Source organism: Neopsephotus bourkii, unplaced genomic scaffold (genome assembly GCF_033783945.1).
Source record: "Neopsephotus bourkii isolate Nb327-2 ecotype Australia unplaced genomic scaffold, CSIRO-AGI_Nbou_v1 NB_1572, whole genome shotgun sequence".
NCBI lineage: Eukaryota > Metazoa > Chordata > Aves > Psittaciformes > Psittacidae > Neopsephotus > Neopsephotus bourkii.
In genome coordinates, this window is record NW_026902048.1 from 6,917,219 (window position 1) to 6,929,634 (window position 12,416).

At 55.4% G+C, this 12,416-nt stretch overlaps 1 protein-coding gene across 5 annotated transcripts in view; it reads right to left on the bottom strand.

The window, feature by feature from the left end:
* The window catches only part of NTRK3 (neurotrophic receptor tyrosine kinase 3), a 205,723-nt gene extending 194,653 nt beyond the window's left edge, over window positions 1-11,070 (bottom strand). For 2 of the 5 annotated variants that reach the window (XM_061371326.1, XM_061371328.1), the window contains exon 1: window positions 9,847-10,109. In XM_061371326.1, the coding sequence (XP_061227310.1) occupies window positions 9,847-10,094 (248 nt within the window). In that variant the 5' untranslated portion in view covers window positions 10,095-10,109. Of the gene's footprint in view, window positions 1-9,846; window positions 10,110-10,228; window positions 10,422-10,511; window positions 10,720-10,753 lie in introns of those variants that run through there. The other 3 variants (XM_061371323.1, XM_061371327.1, XM_061371324.1) reach the window with 3 other exon arrangements.
* Window positions 11,071-12,416: the final 1,346 nt, after the last annotated feature.

Consider the following 12,416-nt stretch of genomic DNA (forward strand, 5'->3'; position numbering starts at 1 on the left):
CCCACATCCCTCCCACTGCCCAGAGCTCGGGCAGGCAACACATGCATCTTCATACCTGAGAGCATTCCCACTCCAGAGCCTCTTCCCAAAACCACCACTGCAGCATCTTGTGAGGAGCACTGCAAGTGCCCGCATCCCTCACTGCCCACTTGATGCCTCTCCCAAACACTCTCCAGCTGTGCCCTGCACCCTGCCATTAACCCCCAGGGTGCCAGGCTCTGCAGAGCTCCTGTTGTAGAGGCCCCCTCCTGCCCAGCCAGCATCCCTGCACTGCATTGGCACGCTGCATGCACTCCTTGAGCTCAGGCCTTGCTCTGATGCTCCCAAAGGACAGCCTCCAGCATCTTTCCACCCCTGAAATAAGGGGCACAGCACTCAAGGGAGCATCAGGCTACTGCTCTGCTCTCCAAACACAGAGCCTGAGATAGCCCATGAGATGGATGACAGTACTGATGTGTCCAGAGCCCATGTGAGGCTCAAACTAGGAAACAGCCCTTAGTAACGCTCTGATCTGGCACAGGGAGAGCCCTCAGGAGGACAGGGATGCTCTTGGCATGCTGGGAAGCTGGGAATACACAGGATCCTCAACACTGTGTCTCACTAAACTTTGCTTGCTCTCCAGGCTGTGTAGAAGCAGCCATCAAGTGACTCAGTGGCTTTCAGCACAGTTTTGCCAGGATATATTTTTGTGGGGAGAACACAGGCAAGGCATTAGAGTCCAAACCAGTACCCACATCATTATTGCACCAGGAGCACCCAGCTACATCCTGAAGGCAAGAGAGCTGGGGGACAAGAGAGATCTTTCCAGTCACATAAATCACAGAGGTCCCCAGAGGCAATCCCATCTGTACTGGGATGGACACAAGGGATGCCCAAGCTGGGTTAGAAGCAGGCTTGAGGAGGGCAGTGGTCCAGGACAAGGGCAGGCAGCCCAAGGGAGCATTTGCACAGCTGGAACAGACTGGAGAGCCAGGATTCCTGGTTCCCTGCCCAAGTCACTGCACAGCATTGCCACAGAGAACATGGGATGAGGCCAGAGCTGCTCCAGGGGCAGAGGGAAGGTCAGCAGCTGGAAGCACCGCAGCTCTCCCCCGTGTGGCTTCATGTCCCAGCAGGGTCAGGAGTTAGAGCCTGGCATTGCTGCAGCTCAGCTGAGCACTCATGCTCCTAATTTACCCTGGCAAACCCGTGAGCCCGCAGCATTCCCAGCATCTGCTTGAGCATTTCCACCGTAGCATTTCCTAGGGGAAACGCCTGAGGAGAGCTGGTTGAGGGGCAGCCTTGCAGAACCCGGGAGGATGGGACTTCACCAAGCTCCCATCTGCTCCTATTCACTTCTCAGTCCCCAAGGGACAGCCAGCAAAGGCACCAGTGCCATGTGCCCTACCCAGCATGGAGCCAAACGAAGGCTGCAGGGAAGGGATGGCATAGGGGATAGCACCTGGGCCCAGCATCTCCCTGCCTCCTTCCATGGAGCCCCAGGATCCCAAGGCCATTTTGTTGTCACTGCTGCAAGCACTGAGGTCAAGGAAAAGCACCCCAAGCCACCCATCTGTGCTGTCACACACTGACACTCCCTTGGGAATCCTTCCTGACCTCTCTGCTCCACTCCTGGGACTTAAAAAGGCAGTTTTCCTTTCTGTTTAGGCAGACCAAAGCTGGGAGGAGGAGAAGGTGGGGATGATGGCCCAGGATGGGGATGGTCACTAACAAGCTCCATTATGTCCTACACCAGGAGTGCTGGAGGAAAGCTGGCAGCACATTTGTTTCTGGCTTCTCCTCCAGCTCCCCAACTGCTGTGTCACATGAAAACAAGGTAAAAACACATCATGTGTTTTCCTGGTGATGCTTTCCAAGGCAAGCAAGGGCCAGGTCTCAGATGGAGGAGGACAGGGCAGGACCCACAGCCCCATGGGGTCTGGAAACAAGGTGGTACATGGAGGATGGAGGTGCAGAAGGGCTCCTGGAAGAGCTTCGATGACTCCAGTGCAGCCGTCTAAGGAAGGTCCATAGAGACTTTAACTCCCTTTCTTCAAATGAAGGCCAGGCGCTGAGCAATGTCAGAGCTCTAACCCACGTCCATCATCCACACCTCAACACACATCCACCAAAACCTCACCCTGCCATGATGCTGGGGACCCATTTGCTGTTGCGTTGCAGGACCACTGGGTGTCACAGCCCTTCCACCACGCTGGCAACACATGGAAAACCAGCCCACCTTTGTCCCAGCTGCCAGGAAGGATGAGATACACCCAGGAGCTGCACATGGAGGATGTTATAGGGTCAGGGGCAGCTTCCTATCACCACTCACCCTTGCCCTATCTCACACCAGCGTTTTCCCAGCCTTCCCACCTTGATGAAGGCCATGTGGCCTCTTAAGCCCTCCAATCTCCATCCAACCCATGTAGCAGAGGTTTAGTCAGAGGATCAAAGAGCACTGCACCTACTCTGGAGGACTGGAGACAGCTCTCTTGCCTCTACCTCTAGGATTGCTCTGGGGACATCTCAGGTCTGCTGGATACAACAGGGCTGATCTAACAGCTTTGTTTATCCCCCATCCATGCTTGACCTCTCCCCAAACCCCAACTGATGTCGAACCAAGGGGTCTCCATCCCTACTCTGCTGCTTGCAGGTCAGTTGCACCACGGCTATGTGCCTCACTTTCCCCATCAGCAACATGGGCAGAGCTGCTACGGTCTTCTTTAGAGACCGTGCACAGCCAGAAACCAGCCACAGATGGCAGCTCCACCTCCAAACACTTCAAACAGCCCAGAAACACCTCCCCAAGCACCCACTCTGTTGTGGGTCACCACCTTCCACAAACCTGCAAACCACCTCTATTCACAGATGGGCTGGGGCTGTATCCCCTGCAGCACTGGTCTAAGAGCTATCAGTACATGGGGGTGTGCAGACCACATCATCCCGCAACAGCGAGTAGGCGAAATCCACGTCCCGTCCAGCTCCCATAGGACCGGCTGATGCACACCGGGGAATCGGGATGCTGAGACAGGAAGCAAAAGGGAGCTCAAAGGATTACAGCCCCACGGGCACCCCAAAGGCTCTTTGCCCACGCAACATCCATCAGGGCGACAGCGCGACCGGACCTCCCGTCCCGGTACCGCTCCCGATGCCGCCGTGCGGGTCCCCCCCGCCGGTGCCGGCGCAGGCAGGAGCCCGCTTGTCTGCCGCTGCCGCTTGCCCTCTAGCGGCACAGCCGCCTTCAAACGGTGGGTGAGGACAGGAGAGCAGAGGAAAGGATGAGCCGGGGCTGAGCAGCAGCAGCAGCCCCCGGGGCTCACGGGGCAGAGGCTGGGCTGCGGTACACCCGCGGAGCTGCGTGCGCCAGCGCTCCCGCACAACCACCGCGGTGTGCGGAGCGGCTTCGCCACGCTGGGAGATGGACAACGGGAACGGGGCTGCGGAACACCGCGGTGCTGGTGCTGTGTGCGTGGCTCTCAGGCGAGGAGCATCGCATGAGGTGAGCGGGGCTGCTGGTTCTCGTCTCTTCACACAGGGCACAAAGGGCCAAGATATCCGACCACCGGACACAAACTGCAGCCCCTGAGCAAGGAATCCCACAGCACCACCTTGACAACGGTTTTACCACGAACCGCTTGGTGTGGAAGGGAGAGCAAGAGAATTTAGTGGAGACCAGAGCCCATGGGCTGCTGTCAAACATACCTGCTTAGAAAGCACCTGCACACCTTGCTGAAACCCCCACTGCAGGAAACCCACAGCTCAATATTACTACTATTGCACAGTACCTGGTAAATAACACACTGAGTTACAAGCATTGCTACCCTCACTTTTGGAAGCCTCCTTTTCACTCCCTCCTTGGCTATAGACCCACCTCAAATGGGATGCACCAAATCCAACCATAAACTCATGGAAAACACCTATCAAGAGCACCACATCAAGCAGGACAAGCCAGTGTGCCAGGGTAGCAGTGCTGAGCACAACCTACCTGGGGTGCTCCTCAAAGCTGATCCCATGGGACATCCCATGGCCTGTTTGGGGGTTAACTGAAAGAGCCCAGCATCTCTGGGTGAATGGGTGGTCACAGGCCTCTGGGATATCACAAGCAGCCTCATGCTAAAGCCCATGAAGGTGTCACCCCCACAGGGGTGAACTGATGGGGTAGAGCTGAACCAGAAAGCTTTCTCCTAACAGATCTCTACAAAAGCTCCTAGGCCAGAGGCAGCACATCTCCAAGCCCCCAAGGGCAGAAAGGCAAGACCTTCCTCAGTCTATCCCCCTCCATCTCTGCTTCTTCCCCCATGAAACGTATGCCCTAGACCCAAAGCATCCCCACCTCACCTCTCCAAGCCCAGGGAAACAAGCCAACGGGCAGAGCTGACTTAGATCTCCCAGACCCTGCAGGAGATGAGGGCTGGGGAGATGTTCCATGCACCCTGAAGGTCACCGGCTCAGGCCCCTTGCTGGGCTCAGAAAGAGCCTGGGAAGTCCTGGCAGGCACTAAAATTGTCTCCTCCTTGGCAAAATACCTGGTGAGGTCCCTCAGCAGAGCCAGACAATGCAGACGTGGCTGGGAGTACATGAGGACCAAGTGGGATCATGCACAAGGAGGGCAGACACCAGCAGACTCAAACCAACAGGGATCCTGTGTCCCAAAGCAGGGCTGGATGGGTGCCTGATGTCCTCTGCTCACCATTAGCTTGGCCACTGCTGGGAAGCCAAGCTGAGACCTGGCCCTAACAGCCAGTTCTCTCCACCTTTTAGAGCCCATCTACCCCAGATCCCTCTGCTCTGGCCCTGCACATAGCCTGGATGGTCATTAAAGTACTGGAAGTCCAAGACATCACCTGTACCAGGGACGTGCCTCTACCAGAACTGGTCAGCACTGAAACATGCCATAAAAACAGGACAAGGAGCCATCAGCCAGCCCAGAAAATGCCCCCAGCCTTGGGCACCCCAGTGCAATTTAGCTGCTTTGGTGCACAGGGTAGCACACACCATGGACCCAATTCCTGATGCAAGGGGAATGTTATGGGACAGTCAGGATCAGTGCTCCTGACTTATAGCACCTCTAGAGCATCAAGACCATGTCTCAGCCCACCTCCTTGTCCCAAACATCTCAGCATCCTCTTCTGCCCCCACAGCCTCATGCCGCACCCACCTTCCTCATCCTAACGTCCTTCAGGACAGCCACCCTGTTTAACAGCCCTGCAAAATAGAGTTGGGCTGAATTAAGGGCCTTTTGAATGACCCCTGCAGCAGCCAAAAGCACTGGGACCGGGAATGGGAAGCTTTGGGATGACAAAGCCCTTCATCTCTGGAGAGCAGCAGCACACAAGGCACACTGTGGCTGGCTCACAGAGAGGGGAAAAGTTTGTTCCTTGTCATCTGAAGCCATCACCAACTCGAGCATCACAGCAGCCCCCTTCCTGGCTGTTTATGGGCCGCCAAACCAAGTTCTGCTGCACCCAGGAGGACGCCTGCCCTTTCTCCCCTCCTTCCCAGGCATGGGCATCACCGGTGCCTCAGTTTCCCCGCACCAGCAATGAAGGGGTGCTGCACCACCCCCTGCTCTCCCCCACACCACATGCTCCCAGCTCCCGCAGCGAGTGGGGGCTGCGCTGTGCTCACCCACAGCACCCGGCTCTGACGTGGCTCTCCCACCCCCAGCCGGGCCCACGGTGGAGCGGATGCTGCCGTCAGCTGGTGGGACAAAGCAGGAGCGGATAGGGCTGCTCTCCTTGTCTATGGAGGGAACAAGATGCTTCCCCAAGGCTGTGCAAGCGAGACCGTGAAATCCTGCATCCCACAGCGCTCCGTGATGACCCACCTCTTCTTGGGTTGCTCTGAGTTCATCTCATCTCAACGAAGGCAGCTACAAGCTGCACAGATAAACCCTTGCAAATTCACCCGTCAAGGGTGTTTTACCATAGGAAATCCCATTCTCCCTTAGTAAGGCCGGGTAAAGAACCGAGGCTTTTCACACCGGGGACATCTTCCTATCTTGGAGGAGCCCAGGGGTGACAAACGCAGGCCACTGCCGCCTGCCTGGCAGCATCTCTGCAGTGCCATAGCAACAGCTGAGAAGTAGGGAGGCCCAGATGGCAAACTCCTCCGTCTGTCCTTCCCCACGCGCCGTGCCGGCGCACGCAGGCGCTGCCCACGCTGCCAGAAGGGTAACTCCCGTCCTGCCCCGGCACGTGGCACCCACTGGCACCCCGACACATGGCAGCACAAGGAAAGCACCCATGGTGCCATGGATGGGGACCCAGTGGTGAACGGGCTCTGGGTGCTGCTCAGTACACGTGGGTATGTACAGAAGGGGGTTTGTGCCATGGGATACCCAGGACCAAAGTTCTCCCTGTGCATGCAGTCTTCTTAGGGAGTTGCAATGGATGGAGCCCCATGTCATGGGGGTGAGAATGGGTTAAAGGGAGCTGGAGCATCTCTACCAGTCACATCTGGCTAGGGACACAGCAAAGGCCACCCAGCTGCAAAAGGAGAAGCAATGGCATGAATATATATAGCCCCATGGTCATCCTCGACCTAAATCAGGATGGGGGAAATCCAGCTGGCCCCACAGCTAAGACAGGACCCTTGGCAGCTCTCAGGGATCTCTGTGTGCAGAGCCACATCCCCAGGGATGCGATCCAAAATTGGACATGTTTCGTGTAGGCTGAGAAAGGGCAGAGAGACATCAACCAAGGCAAACTTCTCTATCTCAGGGCAGGAACCTCCTGCCCTTCCCCTCCTTCACCATTAACCTGGCACGGCCTGGATTTGCATGAGGGTTGTGTGCCACCATCTCCCATAGCCCAGCCAGGGCAGGACCACGGCTGCTCCACTCAGAGGATGGGAAACCATAAGCAGCAGCAACTGGAGCAATAGCCATTCATTTGAGGGGTGCAACAGAAGGCTCAGTGATGGGCACTGTGCTGCAGGCACACATGGGTCTGACCTGCCCTGCTATGGGTACTGCTATAGGCTGAGTGTCTCCTGTCCTTCCATCATCCTTGCCTCGGGGGTCTCGTCAGCCATCAAGATGCGAAATAACCCAAAGCTCCTGATGGCTTGGGCCCCAGTGCTGGAGGGCTGTGTCTGGGTGAGGTGGGCTAGCATGGAGGGGTCTCTGCTCTGGCCCAAGGGGGTAAGATGGACAAGCCCTCCAAGCCAGCTCACACTGCCTTCTTTCTCCAGCCCTTGGAATGGGCCCTGGCAGCCCTTCATCAGTTCTACCCAAGCTCTAACAGCAAAGCTGAGCTCGTCTTTTCACACACGAATAAAGCCCTGCTGGGCCCCAGGGTGGTTTCACCACCCCACATTCTATCTGCCTCTTCACCAGCAGCGGGATGGAGCAGGGAACATCACCTTCCCCAGGGCCTGAGGGGAGGCCCCGTCTGGAGCACCACATCCCCTGGCCACAGGGACAGGGCTGAGCCACCCCTGTTTGCCCTCCAGCCCAGTGGGAGAAGGTGTTTTTGCCCGCTTGCTGCCCAGAAATGAAGCAAGCTGCCTACTGAAGGCAAGCCCCAGTGAGCCTGGCAATTGGGGGAAGCACCATTCAGTGCCCAGCTGAATCAGACCCACATGCTGGGAGTGATTCAGCGATGACCAGGCTGGGTTTGAAGCACCCCTCACCCAGAACACATGATATGGGGGCTGGCAAGGAGAGAGGCCTGACATCAACCTGGAAGGGTATAGGACCTGATGTCTCCCACACAAGAGCAGGAACATAGGTTCAACCCCAGCTCCCAGCAGTGGCTCTTTCACTAGGAAGCTGCCCCCCTATCCAAACCATGCCTCTGTTCCCATAAACATCCCCCAGGAACCACTGCTGTCTTCCCAGTAAGCACAGACCCCTGGGGAAAGTTTCTACTCATGCTCAGTCTCAACCCCTTGTGGCATTTTGGGGTTCACCCCAGTCCTGTTCCTCAGCTCCCCAGTGCCTGAGGAAGGAAGCTTAGGGCCAGCAGCGATGCAGGGGGTGAGGGAATGTGCTTTGCTCAGTGTGGAGCAGAGATGCATACAAATTCCAGCAAAAACTGGCACCTTCTCCTCCTTCCCCAACTTAAAGAGCAGCTCCTCTCCCAAAATTTCCCAGCGCCTCCCTTTCTGGAGTTGTCCACTGGGTTTCTCCTCCCTTCCTTTTTACAGTCCTCTTATCAGCATATTTCGATTTCAAAGGAGTAAAGACATTTTCTGGGCACAAAGGACACACGTAATGCTACCTCCCGCAACAGTTCAGATGTACGTGTGCATCTCACAATGCACACTCACGCTGGTGCCTTCCGAGCCCTTTCCTGCTGCTCCTTACCCCTCAAAGGGTTAAAACCAAACCACAACAAACAGCAAACACGGGGGGGGGGGGGGTGATAAAAACAACACGAGTTTCTGACTTCCCCAGCATCACCCACATCCCTCCAGCATCGCAGAGAGCACACTCCAGCATCGCGATGCAGGATAAATATGGGGCTATTGGAAGGGGAGCCTTGCATGAGTTTTCCCGTTTACTTTGCCCATTCCTGCTAGGTTTGCAGAGGTTTGGTCGCAAGGTGAAGGCAGGGCTGGGGGCTTAGGGTCAGGTACCTGCTGAAAACCTGCTTGGGCATCAGATGAATCTGTAAGCAAGCGGGGAAAGCGGCTCCCTTCATCTTTACCCAGCAAAGGTGACAAGCAGAGCTGCGAAAGAGGCACTGCAATTACTCCATGGCTCTGCTGCAACTGCACTGTGACCAAATGAAACAGCCTCAGGAAGAGCCCCAGCACAGCCCTCTCCCTCCATACAACTGTGCCACCGATGGGGGGGAAAGAAATAACCCTCCATTATTCATTTCAAACCTTGCTGCATTTAACTGCCAGAATATAAAGGATTCCACCTCTTCTCAGCTCAACTCCCACTGGCAACTTGCTCTGGGGGCTACATATCCCTAAATGCTCACATTTCAATTAGCATTAGAATAATGAAATGGCTCAGAGTTCATCACACCCAAAAATGTACTGGAAAAATAAAGAGCAGAGATTGGAAGCGATGAGGATCTTCCCCCCCCCCCCCTCCTCCTGCACACAGACACACTATGATGGATTCAGGAGAAAAATATATTCCTTTCTCGACTCCACGCTGATGAGATTACCATGGGCTTTGCTAACTGCCTCTCCAAACAAGGATAATGCAACTTGGAGTTGATTTTCCAGATAAACAAGCATGCAAACAAACGCAAAGTGCTCAACTAAAAATATCCCCCTGCTCCGATGCTTCTCTCCCCACCGCCACCACTCCGCTACGAACCCGCTCGCAGCACCACCGGCGAGCTGCACAATCGTAACAATACGAGTTAAATAAGCTACTTAAGGGACATCGCACTGTCCTATTTTCCTTTTCACACCCTACTCCCTCGCCTTCCGAAGGCGAAACCGCAGAACCCCAGATCCACTCAGCCAGGGCAGGGAAGGGAAGGAGCATTTTCTGTTGTGGGGATATAAAAAGACAAGACATTCTAACCGGATCCAAAGTCTCAAAAAAGAACAAGCAGCTCAGAACTTGATTTTCTTGCCCAATTTGGGTAAATGTGTGGCTGTGTGCGGCTGTGGCGTCCCCCCCTCCCCTTGCAGAAGCAAACAGTTAAAGGCAGCAGCAGCTTTATCATCTTTCCCTGCTGCTCTCTCCCCTGCTAAGGAATCGGATCTCATTTACTTTATTCCTCTTAAGCTTTGGCCAAACTGTTGCTGGGCTTTTTATTTTGGGGGAAAAGGGGGAGGGGGGAAAGAGGGAAGCCGGATTCCTCCGCCCGGGAAGCCGGGAAGCTCGGGGGGCAGCTAGCGATACCGCGGGTACCTGAGCCCCGGGAGAGCCCGGGGGGGACCCCCACTTACATGGAAGTGATGTTCCTTGAGATGTCCGTGATATTGATGCTCGTGTTGCCATTGCTGCTGCCTGAATCCTGCCCTTCCAAGAGAGGGAAGAGGTTCCCATCATCCGGCTTCTTGCAATTGATGTCTGTCTTGCTGCAAAGACAATTAGCAGGGCAAGCCAGCACCGAAAGCAGATAGTCTCCCCAAATGCTCCAGAGCAAAAATACCCTCCAGAAAGTGCACTTGGTAGGGCAAAGAGAGACATCCATCTCCGATTGCTGCTTCTAAAAAAGAGGAGGAGGAGGAAAGGGGGGATGGAGGGAGGGGAAGGGGGGGAAAAGGGGGAAGGAAACAAAGACGGGGGGAGGAAAAAAAAAAAGAAAAAGAAGAAAAACAACAAAACCTCAAGCGATCAGATGCAAAAATCCTCCAGCAGATGAAATCATGCTGGCAGCTGGCTCGGAGCGGCTGTAATCCCGGCTAGGGCAGCGGCCGCGGGCGGGGATGCATGCTGGCCCGGCCGCCGCTCCCCGCCAGCCGCTCCGGAGGATTGCAACGGGAGGCGAATGGGGAAAGCTGGGAGGGGGGGGAAAGGAAGGGGGGGGGGGTAAAGAAATAAATAAATAACAAAACCGGTGCGAAAGTCACCAAGTCCCACCTACTGGGCAGAATTAAAATTGACACACCTGCAAAAAAAACACACAGAGCGAAAGAGGAGGGGGTGACCTCCCCTTCCCATCGCTTCCCTCCCCCGGGCTGGCCAGCCCTGCTGCGGCGGGCACAAAAAGCAAGGGAGGAGGAGGAGGAAGAAGAGAAGGAGGAGGAGGAAGGCTTGCAAAGCGAGCCGGGCTCTGCGATAAAAAGGATTCCCCACCCCCTCCGCTAAAATCAATGGACGGGAGGGAGGGGAGAAAGGGGAATAACGCACCCCAGCGCTGCTGGAGCCCCTCCGGCGCAGGAAAAGTTGCATCTGGGGTTAAATTTGCGCTGGGGGCTGAGCGGAGGGGCTCTGGCTCGGCTGCGGCTTCCTCAGGCTCTTTCGGCGATTTGGAGAAGGACGATGCTGCGTTTCGTGGGGCTGTTGGGTGGGTTTCACACACACACACTCGCACTCATCCCCCTCCGCAACCCGGACACAAGGGTGGAGGAGAAAGAAGGATTAAACTGAGCTGGAAGAGAATAAACCCCAGCGTGGATTACAGCGGTTATTCTGTTCTTTAGCGGATCCCAGCGAGAGGATGGGTGGGAAATAAAAAAAGCGGCTGGAGAGCACCCAGGAGGGACTTTCTAGAAAAGACACAAGCAAATCCCCCCCCCTTCCAAAATGCAACGGGGGCTCCGCCGGCTGCCGGGAAGCGCAGCAGGAGCACCCAGGGCCGGCGCTCCTGTTCTCCCTTCCCTTCCCCTCCTCGGCTTCCCCCTTCCCTCCTGCAGCAGATTCTGCAATCAGACATGCAAAAAAAAAAGAGAGAGAGCGAGCCCTGAAAGAGGAAGACTGAAGTGTTGAAAAGGCTGAGCTCAGAGCGCCGAAATGGCATCAGGAGAGCAGTGAGTGCGAGCTGAACAGCAGAGCGAATTAAGATGCATGGTGCATTTTTGGCAAGCACAAACCCAAGCAGATCAGAGCTCTGCTTAATTTGCTCTGCTTTTCTCCAGCGCTTTCCTGCATGCCTTAGCCCCCCAACACCAATAGTTCCATGTCTCTGCTCCTCCGCACAGAGCCACAGCGATAAAGGGATGGTGCTGCAGGCAGAGCATGGGTGAAGGGAGGAATTACAGGTGTAGGACTTCAAGTATTTCAAGGGTCTGTTTCTACCAAGCACACTGGGCTTTGCACAGGGAGGAGAGGCAGAGAGTGAAGCAGCACCTCCAGGCTTTGGAATGCACCTCAAGTCATCCTAATCTAGGAGGGGCAATGGGATTTGGGGGGGATAAAAGGAGGGAAAATTTAAAAGCAGCCACAGGGAGGATTTGCAACCACACTTTACGTGCCCATCCCACTTCATGGGGGCCCATCCCAACAAGGGCTTATGCTTGGGGAACACCTCCCCTGCTGCTGCCAGCCCACAATGCGCAAAAGACTCTGCATACCTGGGCATCAGTCCTGCTCCCACAGGAGCTTGCAGGGTGTCAGGTAGCTTCATCACAGTTTCTCCTGCCAGGAATCCCCAAAGGAAGTCAGTGTATTCAATTAAAGGTTATATACCAAGGTGGGAGGATTGGTTTCTTGCTGAGCACCACCTGCTTGTAAATGACTGAAGGAAAACACCTGGATCCAAAGAGGTCACTGAAGTGGAGCACAGAGGAGTTGATGGGTCCCGAATCCCATGAGAAGCAGCTCCCATTATCAGGCACCTGTATGGAGACTGTGGCTGGGAAGGCACCAAAGGAAAACTCCCAGGTGTATTTTTTATGCCGTGCCTCAGTTTCCCCACACACATCAGATGCCATTCTTGTGGCTAAGCACTGCAACCAGACTGGAGAAGACACTGATGAAGACATTACATCATATGTCTCTGCTGAACGCTGGGCACCCCAAAAAGCTCAGCCAGCATGTGGGTTCATCCTTCTGTAGTGCAGGGGACAGGGAT